Source organism: Neolamprologus brichardi, chromosome 5 (assembly GCF_056152115.1).
Source record: "Neolamprologus brichardi isolate AB-2024 chromosome 5, ASM5615211v1, whole genome shotgun sequence".
NCBI classification, from domain to species: Eukaryota; Metazoa; Chordata; class Actinopteri; order Cichliformes; family Cichlidae; genus Neolamprologus; species Neolamprologus brichardi.
The window spans coordinates 29,748,449-29,767,276 of record NC_142108.1 but is presented as its reverse complement, the minus strand read 5'-3'; the positions used below and the strand labels follow the sequence as shown (position 1 = coordinate 29,767,276).

Genomic DNA, 18,828 nt, shown 5'->3' with positions numbered 1-18,828 from the left:
TACCAAACCTGAAGACTAAACTCAGGTGCAGGACATGGAATAAAATGTGAGCTTGAACTGAGTCAAATAATTCAAATAACGTTTTAAAAGAAATGTCTTAAAGTGACGGTATTATTTTTGTTGTTTTGACCCTGCTCTGTAAAATCAAATTTTAAGGCTAACAGTCTAAAATGTGAAATGAACTTTGGATTCAAGCTATCATTACATTGTTGTATTATACACTCAAAAAAGTAAAATTTGGTGTTTATTGAATTTATATGACTCTAACATGTAATTTGAACACAATGAATTTATGTTTCTAAGGTGAACGTAATAAAATCATATAAGATCTACATGAAATTTACCAACTTAGCACCTCTTAAATTTATTCTTGTTGATATGACATGATAAAATCTAACAAGAGTGGTTAGCTGCCTTAAAGACTCGCGATATCACAAGATCACGTGAGATTTTAAACAACAGGAGGCAGGAAAGCACATGGTTTGCTTCGCGGTCATCTTGGAAAGGTAAGAGTGAATCTGTCTTCATCCATCAAGATGAAAATACTTTTTGCACAAAGATATCATTAGTTTGTCTATTCTTTTCAGTGATATTTATTCACATTTGGGTTTTTTTTTTTTTTTTTTTTTTAAATCTGTCTGTTTATGCCATTTTCGCTAGCTAACACGTTAGTACAACAATATAGCACAATGTCAAGCTAGCACAAGTCTAAAAGCCTAATATGAAAGACATAGCTACTTCAAATGTAGGTATTGTTTATAACTTAACCTTTGCAAATAAGCTAGTTGGGCTCTACCACAGAAACTGTTGTGATAAATACAAATTTTATGTGTGGGTTGATTAAATGTGTAAGTTTGTAAGTTGCAATTGTTGCACAGTAGTTTACTTAACAATTGATGTATGTTTTTAGTACACTGAGGAGGAAAGACCAAACATGAACTGATATTTTTTCTGTTTTTTTAATTTTTTTGAAATAAAATATTTGTCTACTTAATAAACTTAGAGACTTGCAGTGCCCTCCTGTTAAGATAACACATGTTTAATTGTGAAATGGTATTTTAGGTAAGGTGATCTTTTTTAATTTGAAATTTGTGGGACTGATTTATGTAATCTGTTTCAGGACGCAGCTGCCATCCAACCCCATAAGTGACCGTTGACGAAAGGGATCATTGGCCATCATCAAGTTTGTGATTTGAATGTAGTTGGGCTAAAAACATTGAAAGGGTCTTAGTGATTGAGTCCAGTCAATAATTACTTAGGGTTCACTTAAATGAAGATTAGCCTGTTGTTTATTTATTTAACCTTTGAGTGAAGGATGTGGCATTGTAAGGTGTGTAGTGGATCTCTATCTAGTAGATATGAGCTACTAAAACATTTTAGACTTCAGCACTGGCACATGCCACGTTACCCATGTCCACACATAAACTGCCCATGTACTTTTAAGACATTTAATGCTTTGTACATTCATTTAAGTAGAGTCCATGCTCAACAGAACACCCAGAGGTTGCAGCAATTATCAACATACAGTTGTCATTTGTGCACCTGTAGCAATCTTCCAACAGAGAAGTCTTATTTTTTACACATTGGCACTCATCTGAAAAGTAGTGAAACTGTTACTTGTATGTTTGAAAGTTGTACTTTTCACACAAATATATATGGAACATTTCATTCTCACAAGAACAGGAAACACACCCCACATACATTCAAAGATTTCAAGCCCGGTGTAGTTAAAATCACACAAGTTTCACAAGGATCCTCTTATAATCCTGAGGAAGATTCAGGTAATCAAGTTAACTCTGCAGTTTCAGCAGACAGTGCATGTACAAGAAGCAATTCAGATGTAGCTAAGAACTTGTCTGAAGTAATTGAGAAAAATTTTGCCGCAGTGTTGCTCAAGTTGGAGCATTTTGCACATGTGCCAGGCACAAAAATTGATGAGTTCTTAGAAGAACTGCACTACTTAAGTTCAGCAACACTGCCCCTCTCTATTGAAATTCTAGAAAGGGTGTTTCAGAAACACAGTGTCACAATTGAAAGGTCCATGTTAGAAGAGGTAGCCACTGCTATCTGCGCATCTAACCCGTTGCTCAAAGCGATTGAGAAGGGGGGACCCCTGAGCTCAACTTACATCCGCAACCAGTATTATAAAGAAAGCTTTAACATTGTAGAACCCATTGAGTACATTCTTGATGCCAAGGAAAAAAGGAGTTTTCAGTACGTGCCTGTACTTAAGTCTTTGCAGCAGCTCTTTGTCAGGAAAGGTGTTGTGGACAGGTTAGTTGAAAATCACAAGGCCCAGAATAGGGGGACTAGCGAACACCATACTTACAACTCTTCTCAGGATGGTTCATACTTCGAGCAAAACTGTTTTTTGTCAGGGGATGAGATGAGAATTTTATTGTGTTTATACATAGATGATTTTGAGATTTGCAATCCTTTGGGTACCTCTCGCAGGAAACATAAGCTTTGTGGCATCTACTGGACTGTGAGTAATTTGCCTATAGGCTCACATTCATCACTATCATCAATTTACTTGGCAGTCTTGTGTAAAACTGATGATGTGAAGAAATTTGGTTATTACCGTGTCATGCAACCTCTTCTTCAAGATGTGAAGACTCTGGAGCAAGAGGGAATTTTCATTCCATTACTAGGCAGATGTCTTAAAGGCACAATTCAGGTTGTTGTAGCAGATAATCTGGGGGCTCACAGTATCGCTGGTTTTACTGAGAGCTTTTCTAGTGGGTACATTTGCCGATTTTGCACAGGAACCAGAACAGAAATCCAAACAAAAGAGGTAAAATCAGGTGCATTTACACTCAGGACTAAAGAACTCCATGACTCTCATGTAAAATTAGCTCATGAGACTGGTACGAGCTGTTTTGGAGTGAAAAAGCCTTGTGTTATCAGTGAAAATATTGCCCACTTCAATGTTTACACAGGTTATCCTCCAGATATTATGCATGATCTTTTTGAGGGCATAGTGCCGGTGGAGCTTGGACGCTGTTTGGCATCGCTGATATCCAATAAATATTTTAATCTTGAAACCCTCAACAAATCCATCCTGCATTTTCCATACAAATGGGCTGACAAGACAAATAGGCCACATGTGATCCCACACACATTTTCAACTAAGCCGACAATAGGTGGGAATGCCCATGAAAACTGGGCTCTGTTAAGACTGCTCCCATTCATAATTGGGCATCTGGTTCCAGAGGGTGAAAAGGCATGGCAAATACTGATGGACTTGAAAGACATTGTCGAGCTTGTGGTTGCTCCAACACACACAGATGAGTCCATTGCTTATCGTCAGGCAAAAATTTCAGAGCACAGACAAAAGCACCAAGAACTCTTCCCTGGTGTGCATCTGCTCCCAAAACATCATTACTTAGAGCACTATCCTCATCTGATAAGGATGTTTGGGCCTCTTGTAGGATTCTGGACAATGCGTTTTGAAGCCAAGCACAGTTATTTTAAGCAGGTTGTGCGCCACACCAATTGCTTTAAAAATGTGCCCCTTTCGCTAGCCACTAAGCATCAGCTCATGATTTCATATCACTTGAGGTCATCTAGTATTGAAAAAAATCCTCTACAGGTCACAAATGTCTCAACAGTTCCTGTTGATGTTTTGAAAGAAGAAATGGCTCAGACTATTGCACAGAAATTCCCTGGTACATCTGAAGTCCACATTGCAAAGTGTGTGTCAAGCAAAGGTGTAACTTTTAGAAATGGGATGATAGTTGCTCATGGGTCTACAAGTGGACTGCCTGATTTTGGAGAGATTGTTCAGATTTGTATTGTTCAGGAGAGCTTGTGTTTCATAGTGAGAAGGCTTTCTGGCTGGTACAGGGAACATTTCAGAGCCTTTGAGCTGACTGCATGTCCAAGCAGAGAGACTGTGTTGATTGAACTTGGTGAACTTGCCGATGAATACCCTTTGGCAGACTACTTTGTTGGGCCTCTAAGACTGGTGACATTAAAAAGACACATAGCTGTAATATAAGGTTTGTTATCCTTTGCATTTATAATAATGTATATGTCAGTTTAGTCACTATTAGTTTGTCATAATATCTTCTCTTTCTCCCTGTCTTTGTGTGTGTCTCTCTCTCTCACACACACATAACATAGTTATTAAATCATCAGCCAATATTCGGTGTAGGCCATAGCTGTATAATCTGATAATCTAAATATTTTTATTGCTATAGTACAATTAATGTTGTTATGCATTTAATTTTCAATATATTATCTTACAGAACTAGAACTAGAAATAAATGGTAAAGCAAATTATTATTAAGATGCCAAGTTACAATTATTTATTTTAATTTCTGAAGAGAATGTTATGCTTTATTAATTTTACTCCTGAGAGAATTCCAGTTTAAATTTGATTATAAAAATGTGAATAATTCATTTTGAAATTCTTCATCCCTGTTCAACATGGTAAAATGTTGAACTCACTCAAAAGGAAAGAGTCCAAATTACAGGAATTAACTCATTTTTATGACAGGCAGTCTAATAAATCTAAAATGTATTGAAAATTAATGTGGCATTATTTTATTTACATCAGTTTTAATGGACATAGCCTGCCACACCTTTATCGAATTGCTTTGTTGAAATCAGATTTACCCTTGTTGAAACGGTTAACGTTGTCTTAATTTCCTCTTTTAGGCTGTTGTGAAATGGCTGCAATGGTGAAACTCAGAATCATTTTCTCTGAAAATGATTCCCGGAGATTGATCCTTCCAAATGGGATGCCAGAGTCTGTCAGTGAGCTAGTTCAGCAGATAAAAGGACAGTGTGGAGTTAATGGGGACTTCAGGCTTCAGTTCATGGATGCAGAATTTGGGAATGAATTCACCAACTTGGAGTCAATGTCGGACATCCAGGACAAAAGTACCATCAAGATCATCTTTAGCTCAGTTGCACCTGTCGAGCCTGGTGAGCCACTGCTCCCTCTTTACTCATCTGCTGCCACTTCCCGCACTCTAGATGACTCCTCATCCCTTTCATCTCCTGGGAACTCATTTGATACAGACATATTGTCTTCTCCTGAATCTACGTCCTCAAGAGCCACTGCATGGCCCGATGTCTTCCCCATTCCCCGGTTCTCTTATGATACTCAACTACAGCTGGACAGGGCCAATGCTACTTTCAAAGAAACTGGAGCTTTGTTGAATCCTGATCATAAAATTAAGTCTGCCATTCTTGATGGTTTAGCTGAAACAATTGTTCAGTACAAGGTCTACCTCTCTGACAGGGAGTTTGATGAGGTCGCAGAAGCTCTTGTAACAACCCATCCATGTTTGAAAGAGCCTGGTTCAGTCACTGGATATGGCGGATGGAAAACAAGCTTGAAGTATAAACTTGCTAACTACCGAACTAAGCTTAGACGGCTTGGATGCCCTGAAGTTACTGTGAATTCCTTAAAACATAAACCTGATGGCAAATGTACTCCTGCATATGGCGTAAAGAAGCCAAAAAAAGCTGAAGTGAATTACTGCCCCACTTATCCAGCTGGTGAAACTGCAGAGACACTAGAAGAAATCAGAGTGGACCTCCTGTCAGAAGTTAAGAAAAAAAACAATGACCACAGGGTGGCTGCAATGATGGAGAAGACCTTTGCTCTCAGAAGGCAAGAGGTAGTACGTGAAGCACCGATGATCGCTGATTTCAAAATGAGGTGGCCAGCTCTCTTCCATGTGTGTGAGGTAATTGAATGGGTTTAAAGCAACAGCAATATTTTGCTTCCATTGGATTATTATATAAAAGTAACTTGTGACCACATGGGATTTACTGAAGGTCAGCTAAAGCAGCCTGTGTTAGCACAGCTACAAATATGAATGCAGGAACCTAATATACAAGAAATTAATGGATTATGCATTCATATATATTGAACAGACTTGACTCACTTTTAAGTGGACTGAATAATGACAACACAATCCTCTGTTAATTATTTGTGGTTGTATTTTCCTCTGTTAAGTATCCTGGTGCTGTGTAAATCTCAGTTATAAATGTATTCTTATTATTAGTCAAACTGAGTTTTGTCTGTTGGATTATTATTCTGCCTTTTGCAGGTGAGTGCAGAATTCAAGAGGATTACAACAATCCATTTGCAGTCCAAGTTCTTCTCCCAGCTGGATAATTATTCTGCAAACTTTATGAAGATATATGCCAAGAAGGGTGGAGTGCAAGGGAGAAAAATTAAGACCATCATGGCACCTGCAACCCAGGTATGACAAGATATATTTATACAAGCCCAATTGAAGAAAGTTTGGATACTGTGTAAAGTGTAACTAAACCCAAAATGCAGTGATTTGCATTTCAAAACCATCTTTTACTTACAAATAAACATAGAAATTTGGTGAGTTAGAAACATTTGTAAATGTTTTTGTACTTGATTCTAATCTGCTGCTGAGTCATTTTTATTCTCCTTAAACTGCAGCTGAACTAACCAGTTAAATTTGTAATTCACCTAAAATATCTCTTCAGTGACATTGATTTCACTTTGATATGGAGACAAGCTAATGTGATTTCCATGTTTCCTTTATCAGGCTGCGTGATGGTAACCTTTAGTGTTCAAGTGAGCCCAGTTTAAATTGTCAGACTCTAATGTGCTGATATCACCTTACAAATAAACAACAGCACTTTAAGCAAATAATTTACTGGAACTACAATGTTTATTTTACTGCTCTGTTTATTAAAACATCAGATTCAACATTTGCTGCACCATTCATCACTAGTCCCTAAACAGCATGGGTGTTTTTTACTGTTATATTTTAGTCTTCTTTATAGATTGTTAATCCCTATCTGATAACGTCCCTAGAGTACACTTATAGGAATTATTTCATGGAAGAAGAGTCATATGACCTGTGAAACGCTCCTTTAGATTGGTTAGGATATTGCTAACACCACCCTTTTTATGGAAACAAGCCGGGGAAATCTCAGGTTAAGTTAATGAGTTCATAACCAACTTCGTGTAAGTGCATATCCTGATCACCAGTGTTAATCCAGATAAGGGAAAGATACCCTGGGTATGTTGAACTCGCTTCATAGTATAGGCCTCTGTTGCTCGACTTTTGGGAGAAGAATGTTGTCTCATTCTTGTCTGATACACGATTCTAGCTGCTCTACAGAGGCCTATACTAGGAAATGGGTTCAACAGCGAGTTTGAGAGTAAATACAGCAGAAAAAGAAGGCAAACATAGGCTTAAACTACATACAAATTTGATATGAGGACAGCATGTACAGCATATATATATATATATATATATATATATATATATATATATATATATATATATATATATGTGTGTATATGTGTGTATATGTGTGTGTGTGGAGAGTGAGAGAGTATATTTGTGTAATTTATGTATTTTTCCTCTGTGTATTAAGACTGCTGCTGTTGAAGTCAGAAGAGAATGCATCCTCAAAGGTCTTTGCGTGTACCTGAATGAAGATCCAGAGAAGCTGGTGAAGGATTACCTGGTATGTTAATTTGCAGTTATCCTTATCTAAGGAGATGATCAAAGATAGGCTCAAACTACATATAAAAAGCTACATGCAAGAAGTTTGTGGCTTTAAAAATTACCTTTTAAAAATAGGAAAAGTAAGGGCTTTATTTTTCTCACTAGATACTGCACGCACCATTCTTGAGTGTTTTATACAAACTTCATAAAATAATATCATCACAGAACTAATATCATATAATGATTCACCCATTCACGCACACATTCATACAAGTATTTCTATGTAGCATTCACACTTTGATGAATGTATCAGGAGCAACTGGGGGTTCAGTAACTTACCCATGGTTAGTTCTGGTATTCAGACTGGAGAACCCAAGGATTAATCCAGTACACAACTTGCTCTACCTCCTAAGCCACAGCCACCCCTAACTCAATAATTTAAAAGACAGGACTTTGTTGAGGTATTGAATTAGATTGTCTTGAGTCAGAAAAAATATCAGGCAGTCATTTTTGATTACATTTACATTATTATAACGTTTGAATGAATAAAGCTTTTAGGTATTTTACATTAATTATCTCTCTCTCTCTCTCTCTCTCTCTTTTTTTTTTAATTGTCACAGGACGTTGATAAAAGCATCGCCACTGCCATAGCAGAGACAGTCTTTGGAATCTGTGTCATTCGATCAGAGGGTGCGGAGCCTGGCGATGACCCTCAGGATGTTATGATTGTTCTAGAGGGGGTGGAAGTGATGGGTGAGTTGGGGAGTGTAGCTTTTGCAGTGGCAATGTTGCTTGGTCTGGTCTACTCACTAAACCTGAGCTACCCTCCGGAACTCAGGTACACCTTTGAGGTTCTGCAGAAGATTCTTATGGAGTTGGATGCACACAAACTATCCAACAAAGTACAGGTTCTCAAAACTCTTCTTTCTCGTTGAGAAATGTTGCCAATACAACAGCTACACCGTGTATCTAGAACATGAACCAGAAAGAACTGCAGACAAATGATACAATGCATGTTTTTTTTTCATTTTGAGATACACAAAATTGGTGATATTTGTTTTTTTGAAAGTGCATCTCTTTAACCTTCAAAATCACTTGATTCAGCCGTTCATTGTGGTTAAAAAAATGGTTTGAACAGGTTAAGTTTCCACCATCTCCACTACTTTTTTTTTCTGTGATATAACTTGCATTAGATGTATTTTTCAGACGTTATGTGAAATTTGCTATAAATACAATAAATTCGAGAAAACAAAAAGATCTGTATGACAATTTTTTTAATTTAAGTTTTAGATATTGTAATAGTGCAATGCATGTTATCCAGACTCTACACTTTGTTAAATACTCCAAAAAAATTACTCTTTAAATGAACTTAAAATAATCATGGAAAGAATTTCCACATTATTAAATGGCTTTCTATTAGCATTAAACACTTGTGTTGGACTAACATAATTTGTATGAGTTGGTTCAACTCAATTAACTTAAGTTGGAACCAAATTTAGTACATTAGTTGGAGAAAACCTACTGAATTGAGTTGGAACAAAACCCTTAAAGTTGGATCAACACTATTATCTTATATTGGATTCAAATGCAGTAAATACGTTGATTCATCAATCATTAATTAAGTTGGTCCAACTTGAGTACATTAAGTTGGAGTAACAGAATTGCATAATGCTAAAATAAAGCAATTTAATCACGTGGAAATTCTTTCCATGATTTTTTTATGTTCATTTAAAGAGTTATTTTTTTGAGTGTACTGGGCTGACCTTTATTAAAGTGCCAATTAATGTGACATTGTCTGTGGGCTGCAATAACTCCTCTATTCTAGAAACAAAGAAGAAGGAAGACAGGAATTATTGGATTGCTAATAATATTTTCAAATTATATCTAGAGCTATATGAGCTTAAGTTAAGTCGCTACAGTTACATTAAAACCCAATCTTCTCTGACACTCCATTTCCAGCCCAGCGGACATGAGAAAAAAGGCATTACAATACTGCCGGAAAACAAAATACCAAATTGAACCACAGCTAGTTCCACTACTGTGTGCCTGACCTTTAGAGCAAAATGAGACAAGTTAGTGTCACGGGAAAAAAGACTGCTGATTAACACGGCTATTCCCCTGTTCCTGACGTCACTACAAATCAGCATTACCTGGCCACTGGTATTTGTGGTCGAAGCGTAAAACGAGCGTCAGGAACAACCAGATTCAGAAAGACAGCAGGAGGGAGAGTGGTTGCCTTTCATATTTGTGGGAGTCTTTTTTACTTGAAATTAAAATCTGGGTCACAGCAAAGATCACGCTCTTTAAGTTCAGCGATAAAATCTTTGTGAAGTGTGTGTGAACTTATTGTGTTTTGTTTTTTCTTCTCCTGCTTGCTGCCAATTGACACGTGCAGACCACAATGAAAAGCGTTCCTTCTTAAGATGTTTGCCATAAAGTAACAACACATTTTTGTGTTTGTTTTTTTAAACTAAGATGTCTCTTCTTAGCCAGTAGTGCAAGTATATGAATGAGAATTGCAATTGTCCTAGAATGGTCTCTAGAACCTCCAATATAATGTAATCTCTGGTCACGACTGCTGACAATACTGATCAGATAAATTGAGCTTCATAAAGTTGCAGCCCATTAAAAAAATACAAATGATAAAGAACATATTCCTGTTCAAGAAAAAAAATCCATAGATTCTGCGTTTGAAGTTTTTTTCTTCTCCTGTGCACACTTTGTGGTTCAAAGAAGCTGTACATTTCTGAATTCTTTGCCATCTGTGTAAATGTGATACCTCTCCTTAGTACAATGAACTGGAAATGGAAGCTGTGTTTCATATAATCCCCAAATCCATCCAACTCTCACATCCTATCATGCAAATTTGGTGCAGTTTGAAGAGAATCCGGTCTCCCAACCATATGCCTGAGCTGCGTAAAAGATACAACAATTTATTATGCATGCATTGCACCAGGCTTATGGTAATAAGGTATTAAATTAGTGCTGGACATTATTGCTCTTCTACATCACTTGTGCTCAAAAGACTTTCATATAAGTCATAAAATACAGAGAAAGGAGGTGATTTTAAATCAGATTTCTGTACAATCAATACTTGGTTTGAATATGATTTGATCATCTAGATAAAATTTGCTTAAGGTTCCCAATTAGATAGTTGTCCACATATGCCAGTGTTTATTTTTTTTACGCAGTGATTTAGAAAAAAAACCCCATAAATGTGCAGAAATGAGTCAGGAATGTAAGGAGTACTATATGCTTTTTTCCATTCAGAGAATAAACTGTACGTGCACTAAACATATTTCATGCTTCTATAACATTAACTGAAGAAAGGAGAGACCAGATGACAGATAGTTGACCTGTTCAGGGTGTTCCCCTGCCAAAGTCAGCTGGGATGGGCTCCAGCTTGCATTAGCTGCAACAACCTCATACAGCACTACAACGGAAATAAATAACGGAAACACATAAGGCCGCTCCCTCGCTAATGATGATTGAACAGAATATTAACTTCATTATGTTAAGCGGCAGTAAAAACGAACAGATGCATATTAAAACACACAATAATCTTTGCCTTGAATAGTAATTAATGCCTGGATGTGTACTGATATAAAAAGTACAGTATAACGTAATAAAATATGAACAGAAAGCCACCTTCATGACAGCTTCATGATGTCTGAAGAATGCTCACCCTCTTACTCTGAAACTGTGCTGATATGCTTATAATTGTGTTTTTCACTTTATCTGAAAATTTGAGTGAACTTTAAACAGCATTATTAACTTCATCTTTGAATTAGCTTGATGGGGTAAATTGCTTCACACTTCTTTCTGCGCTCGTGTGGAAGGGAAGCTTCAAGGTATAGATTTACTGTAAATTGCAAAACCTTTGCAGATGCGATATGTTTAAACATATAGCATTGCACACACAGGTTTTCCGTTACATACTGTAAATCTGCAAGCCAAATATCATCAAAACCTGTCAGTGTGGGAAAACATTTCCTCTGCCATATAGAAAAGTGGCAAAAAAAACCCTGTTGATATATTTGGGTTTAAGCCACCAAACATCCACAATACTGAAACTGTTATACCGTGTTTACTGAAGTGTGATTTTTCAAAGTTTCACAATTCGCCTCTAACTCTCAGTTTTTCATTGGGCTTGCTTATTGGGGTGTTTCCCCTGGAACAAAGCAACAAGCTTGTAACTCTTAAATCAGAGAGAGAGAAAGAATTGGAGGGGTGTTCGAAAGAAAAACATACACGAGATTAAAAAGCATTTTTTGAGCTACGTCGAAAATATAGTCGCAAACCTTGATCTGCAACAGAGTGATATGGTGCTGTGATCGGCCCTGAACAACTATTTATACATGCGTGCCTGCAGATTTTTTTTTACAGGCCAAGGTGTTGCTCGATGTGAAGCCACTCTGTGTTATTTTATTGCATCAGTGTGCAAAATGTGAGGAAACACCCACACGCTCCTCACTGCCCATAACGTACCTGCTTGTTTTCTCATCAGCATAAACAACTGCCCTGCAGCTGTCATTTCCCATGGTTTACATAGCATGTGAAGTACTGTCACGCAATGCTGTTATTACATATGCCATATACCATTATAAATGCTGCCACAGCTAAATCGCCATTAGTTGCTGGTGCTGCAACTGTTGGTACTGTTGTTGATTCTTTTATTGCAAATTTCTTTTCTTTTTTCTTTTTTTTCTCTAATGCATCATCTTCAGGCCATAAATCTTATACAGGATTACTGTGTATAAGTCGCTTGTATGGTCTTGACTCATCAATCAGAGTGGGAATGTTTGTGTTACAACTGCCACTTTGTATGACGGATGAAGATGGGTGTTTTCCAACAGTACAATAGCTTTGGTAAGAGAGGGAGGTTGTCTGTGTGCGCGTGTTTGAGCGAGCGCAGCGTAAGCAGTGACATTCATTATTTCATCTGCAGCTAAGAGTGATTGAACACGCTACTTATTAACTGTCTTTTTCTCCTAATCCCATTGTGTTCTGCTAGATTAAATTTGAACACTAATAAACGTTTTTTTATGACTAATTAATGTTTCGCACCTTGCCAAGAATCATCTCCTTCCTCTACTAATTCTAATTGGTCCAATTAATCATGCAAAAGGTAATTAGCATAGTTTGATGTGCAGTAAAGCCACTCCAGAGCCCATGGGGAGATTCGAAGAGCTTTTGTTTCTTGATACGAACAGAAAATTAGTCAAGGGTGGTATTCGCTTGATGCTGAAGCACAATGCAATACAACAATAATGAGTGTGCTCTATTGTGATGGTCTTCATGGGACTGACAGTCATATTCATACCAAAGGCAGATGTGTTTGAAAGTGAATGAAGACCACTGGCTGTGGCTGAGAGATCTATGCAATATGTTGAAGATTTGTATTACGAAACACAGAGACGCATTAAAGAACACATTTATGTATATGCAGATTTTTCAAAGGTCTCCTACTGTAGTATTCAATATAACAGACAAGTGGTGATCCAGCGTAGATATTCTTTCTAAATGCATAATGCTGTTCACTTAAAACCCTTTTCTGTGTTAGGAATTTCAGAACTGACTAACCTTTAGAAGATTTTAGAGATTTACTTTTATTATAAAGTACTGTGACAATATTATTTGCAGTAAACGGATGTTTTCATCTTTGTAAAAGCCTAAAAGTTTTGATAAATGAAGTGCACATGACTGAAGTTAGGAAAAAAAAAAGATCTGTGTATGGTGCAGCAGATACTGTCATAGTGAGAGAAATTTTGGAATAATGCTACTAAAGATACAACTTCCAAATGTGTCAACCTAACACCAAAACTCCAAACTCAAATCTGGAACCTAGTACCACTGCCAAACTGACTGACATTTTGTATACATAACAAATGTGCAAACTGGAACTGAAAGTGGTTCTTCACAGTGAAGCTTTAGAAAAAAAAAAACACTTCAAAAAAGTGTCTGGGAGAATTTTAGTGATGTGAAAAATAAAAGTTTTCACAGGGTTCTATGCAACTCTTGTAAAAAACTAAGTGCACACTTACTGCTTCCACAGGAATTAAAAGAGTAAGTAGCAGCCAGATGCTGCTAATTGTAAACACAGGATTAAATGATCATCAGTATAGTGTGAGCGCCTCTATAAAAGCAAATGTTTTGGCACTTTGTTGGTCAGGAGTATTCAGGAGTGTATTAGCACAGTCTTCCTGGGAGTGAACATCCCATCAAATGCACCCTAAGTTCAGGCCATGCAATGCTCAAAGAAATTGCAAAACATCTAAGGCCTACATCTCAGACTCCGCAGGCCTCAGTTAGCATGTTAAAGGTCAAAGTTAGGAAGGTAGAAAAAAAGACTAAATGGGTATGGATTGTTTTTAAGGATTGCCAGGAGAAAACCTCTTCGCTTAAAAATAAACATGGCAGCATTGCGGTCTGCAACGCTAAATCTGAACAAACTACAACACATCTGGAACAATGTCCTTTAAACAGAAGAGACCACAGCTGAGATGTTTGGAGATAATTCACAGTGCCCCGTTTGAAAAATAACAAATTAAGCATATCAGATAAAAAAAAACACCTCACAGCAACACAGAGGTGGATTGGTGTTGATTGTGGTTCATTTTGCAGCCACATTGCAGTGAGTTGACCATAAACTTCTCTGTATCCCAAAGTATTCTATAGTCAGATGTCAGGCCATCTGTTCGACGGCTAAAGTTAAGCTGAAATTGTTTTGTGCAACAACAACCAGATCTACAACAGAATGGCTAAAAAAAGGGATGATCTGATATCCTCGTGTTGGTGTTGTTCCCAGATCATCATGAAAATGTTGTTCCAGGTTCAACATTGCAAGTGACCAATCACATTATTGTGACATTATTCTTTTGCGCACCAACCCATTCGTGCATTTATGAAATTCCAATGTTGCAAGGACAATATCAATTCTGCTTAGCGTTTATTAAAGGGTCAGGGTTAGGGTCAGGGTTAGGGTTAGGGTCCGTTGATCGGCGGACAAAGGCGGTTTCTCGCAGCTTAAGTACAGTTTTTTGTTTTACGCCGGTTTTTCCCGAAGTCGCAAAAGTATGACATCACAACATTCTGATTGGTCACTTGCAATGTTGATCCTGGAACAACCTTTAGTATGATGATCTGGGAACAACACCAACATGAGGATATCAGATCGTGCAAAAAAAAGAATCAAGGTGTTGCAATGAAACAAAGCTCAGACCCTTTAAAAAGCTCTGTATAAATGAATGATTGCAAAATTCAATGAACCAAAGTAACGCTGTGTAGCAGAATGGACTAAAATCTTCCACAATGAAATGGGACAGGTAAAGTCATACAAAAAATTATTACTTAAAGTTATCATAGCTAAAGATGCTACAGGCTAAAGAATCATGGGGTTGGTACTTAGGTTGCAAAGAGTCCAGTATATAAATATATAACTGGTTCTTCACAGTACCTCCAATTGTACCAAATTGGTTAATAAAGAGGGAAGAAAGGGTGAAGTATATTATCTAAAACCTGAAATTTCTTTAAACAGCAAAACTTTCCCATAAACAAAGCCTACAATTAAAAGTACAACTGATAAAAATAAACATACATTCATTTAAATACATCCAGATGTGTATTGAAACATGTTGCATATGAAAATTAAATACATATAAAGAAACTCAACAACAGTCACAAAAATAACACCATCACAGAATTGCTTATAGTGGTCTCTGCACAGGGTATAAACATAGTGACCTACATTTTGAAAGGTCAGTTGAATGAAATCAAAGTCGTTGATGGCGTATGCCTATTTGCTTTTTGCATCTAGAACAAAGACAAAGTATTCATACAAAGTACGCAAAATCCTCAGGAATTAAAGAATTAACAAACCAAATGTTGGAGAAAGATATCTAGTAAATAATAAATCATGATAAATAACTTGGGAACAAGTTAATAATGAGTCGCTGTTAAATCAGAACAAAACTCATCTTCTTCTGCCCAATATAAGACGCAATTAGCACCAACCAAAATCTAATTAGTTACTACTTACTTTGTCTCCTCAGGTCAATGGGTGCTTTATTCTGATGTGGATTCAAGAATCTCATTATTTCCGTAAGTTCACCATTTATTTTTTGGGTATACTAAAAAAAATCAGGCCACTAGTCCACGTGTCATGTGACTAGCTACTGTAGTGGTGTACATAAATCAGATCCTGAGATAAAAGGTACTGCATGATGATGTTTTGGGGTTTTCTGATATGTCAGCCGCATGGCTTCGGGTAATTCTGAGAAATCAGTTCATCCTACAGTTCATCCTACAGCAATAAAAACAAAGTGAGAAATCATAAGCTGTACTTTACCTGCTATGATGTATTCATTTAAGCGCAGATTTGGTTTATAATAAGCCCCGCTTATAAAAAAAGAGACTGTTGCAGAAATCTAAAACCCTGTCACCTTCTTTGAAGCTTTCGATTCCCTTTTTGACATATGGCCAGTGAGACAGAAAACGTGGAGGTTTTAGCAAAGCAACCACATCTATTAAAAAGATCCACAGGAAGACCAAGACTTCTGTTGGTTCATTAACTTGAGTGTGGTTGTTGTGGTTGCATAATTATATTTTATAGGAGTATAAGAAGCATATCAACATGCTGAGACAACATTTCTTTTAGAGCGATAACCTTCTTGACAACATCTGGATTCAATTTGGCCTTGGTTAATGGGCGCCCTTTCAAACTTTAGTAGGACTCAGCTGATGGTTTGATGACAACTTATATTGTCAAGTCTTTTACTTGAGACACATATGCTTATGTAATGAAGTTCTTCACCATCAATCATTACCCAGGCATCAAGCTCGTAGCAGATATTTGTGAGTTCGAATCAACAGCTTCATTCTTTATTTTTTCTTTATTGCAGAATCTACAGTTCAGTCGCTGCATAATTCGTATCATCTTCCTTATCATCTGCGCCCAAAAAAGAAAAAGAAAAAAGGAGCAAAAGTGTCAGCGAAAATAGCCAGGCTTATAATATCACTCTATAAGCGGAGGCTGATTATGATAGTGAAATTGGCAGTAGAGCGTGGCATATCCCTCCGGTGGTTTTCCAACTCCAACTCATTTCACGGGCCATCTCTGGGTCCCGATCTCTGGGACTGGGTTCACTTGGCTCTGGCCTCTGTGCTACCGATGTCTTGATTGCTGTTTCATAGACTTTCACGTGTCAGTGCAGCAGTGCCGAAGGGACCTGTGAGAAGGAAGTGATGCAACCACAAAGATATGTAAGAGCGGCTTGAAAACACTAACACTGTGGTTCGCTGACCTCAAAGGAAGGAAAGAAACAAAGAGATAGAGAGAAAGGCAGAAACACGAGAGCAACTGTTTAATAGGTGGTCAGAGGGTCTAAATGTCAAGTGGTGACAGTTTAGAGCATGAATGTCAAACTAGCATTGAATATATCTTTGCACGTACGTAGTTTCGTTTCTCATGCATGCTGTCACATAACGTTGTACACAATGCTCTACTTCCAGAGGATAAAGGGTTTTTTTGTGTGTTTTTTAATGATTACAAACAAGATGAAGCATTAATCAGATTAATGGCAGCTTAAAGATTCGAACCTAAACAGTGACAATCTAATTGCTGCTGCCAAAATGTTTGATTTTAAGTAAATTAGATCAGTGGCTAAAAAAACAGTCTTGTTTAATGGAGCTTTATCTGTAAGTCAGGGCCATTAGCAGCCCTAGTTTGAGTTGCCTTGGGCTCTGTAATTAACTCCGCTCAAGCGCAGCTAAACATTTTTGACATTTTTCCTAGTCCAAAATTAACTGTCACAGCAGAGGGAGAAAGTAACCATCTTGTCACATTGAGTTTATCTGAGGATTGTGGAACATTGTCCTCTTCTGTTTCCAACACTCTCTCTGTGCCTTTCTCCTCTCATGTCTCATTCACGTTTTCTCTCCTGGATCTTATTTCAGTATTGTTTCTTGATAAATGAGATGATGGAAAGTGTGACTGCACCTAATGTTTCTGAATGTTTGGGTGACACCATCCTCAGGTTACATTACACTGCTAATTAGGAGGCAAAATGCATTCCTCTTACTTGTATATTTGCAAGACAGTTCTGGAGCTCATTTAGATGATGTTACATGACACAAATAAAAAATTTTTTTATGGAAACGTTCTATAAACTGTTATATCTATAAACCATCGCTAACTGGCTTTATATTGCCACACACACCCACACAAACACACACATGTGTGGTACAGAGGTTGTGTGGAGCAGCAGATCCACCTGATTGGTTTAGCTTAGAAACAGAGAAATGAGAGGGCTGATGCGAATGGAAAGGCCCAAAGTACCGTAAACATGTACCATGCAGTGTGTTAACTCCCAAGCCATCAAGGAACCGCCTGGTTTCCAGTAAATAATTATTTTTGTGTCGCCACAATGTGTTAGTGTCATCTACAGTTTATCATAAACAAGGCATTACTGTGTAGTGAAGGTAATCCCACACACATAAAGTTTCATAACATTTTGTTTATTGTAATTAACTAAGAAAAAAATAGGTAAGCGCTTAGTCTTATGCTTTACATTTTAAAAAGAAGAAAACGGAAAAGATAAATATGAAAAAATATATTTGTATAGATATGAAGAACTTTGTAAATGTAAGTCTAATGTAAGCTATCAGAGAAAACATAAAATGTATTTTATTTTTAAATATGAGGCTTGCCTAAACTACCCTACCAATAGGTAAATAAATAAAATATATACTAGCCATTAATCAGTTGTCTTGTGCTTTGTTCATTTAAATGCTCCAATTTAAATATTGGCCGTAAACTTTGCCACAAAAAAAGGTGTCATCAAATTTCGCGTCAAGCAGACGGTGAAATGAAAGTATCTATTCAAATAACACGTCGCATAAGTGGGTTTTCAGATTATTCTGGAGCTTTATGCTGATGGTCGAGTTAATCTCAGACATCACCCACACATCTTACTCATTTTTTCACATTATTTTTCACTCAGATTTCTGCTAAGTTTCACTTATTAAGAAGCCAAAGTTTTTCACCGTTCCAAAGTCTGAGATGAGTAGATGGGCGCTTAGGAAAGCCACACCGTAATGTCTGACTAGTCCAAATGAAATACCACCAAGGAAAGTCACAAGTCAATATGGTGCAAATTCCCCCTGATGAACACACATTAAACCAATCGCTATGCGTTAGCATTTCAGTCATCCTCAGACCATTACCGGTGCTGTAATTATACCACATATTCCATATATTACTTTGAATGAAAGAATGCCAATTACAGATCTTTCACTCTGTCTTTCAATGTGCTGCCTGATGCCTCCATAAAAGTCTGTGATTAAATTACTCAGGGGGAAAGCACTTACA

The 18,828-nt window shown here is 37.2% G+C and overlaps 1 protein-coding gene across 3 annotated transcripts; it reads left to right on the top strand.

Moving 5' to 3' along the window:
- Window positions 1–466: 466 nt before the first annotated feature.
- On the top strand, window positions 467–8,882 carry LOC148102815 (uncharacterized). 3 transcript variants are annotated; one of them, XM_087840999.1, is made up of 6 exons: window positions 467–506; window positions 1,121–1,183; window positions 4,663–5,702; window positions 6,069–6,224; window positions 7,387–7,479; window positions 8,081–8,882. In XM_087840999.1, exons 3-6 carry the CDS (start codon window positions 4,674–4,676, stop codon window positions 8,393–8,395), a joined length of 1,593 nt encoding a protein of 530 aa, XP_087697125.1. In that variant the 5' UTR covers window positions 467–506; window positions 1,121–1,183; window positions 4,663–4,673; the 3' UTR covers window positions 8,396–8,882. The 3 variants fall into 3 exon arrangements, with proteins under 3 accessions (XP_087697125.1, XP_087697124.1, XP_087697123.1); XM_087840998.1 differs by having other exon boundaries at window positions 1,121–4,001; XM_087840997.1 differs by having other exon boundaries at window positions 1,121–5,702.
- The last annotated feature ends 9,946 nt before the right edge of the window (window positions 8,883–18,828 follow it).

Coding starts and splice junctions, on each gene's coding strand:
- LOC148102815 (XM_087840999.1), top strand. CDS start 4,674: ATGGCTGCAATGGTGAAACTCAGAATCATTTTCTCTGAAAATGATTCC. Junction 5,703..6,068: donor CTCTCTTCCATGTGTGTGAG/GTAATTGAATGG, acceptor TGCCTTTTGCAG/GTGAGTGCAGAATTCAAGAG. Junction 6,225..7,386: donor TCATGGCACCTGCAACCCAG/GTATGACAAGAT, acceptor CTGTGTATTAAG/ACTGCTGCTGTTGAAGTCAG.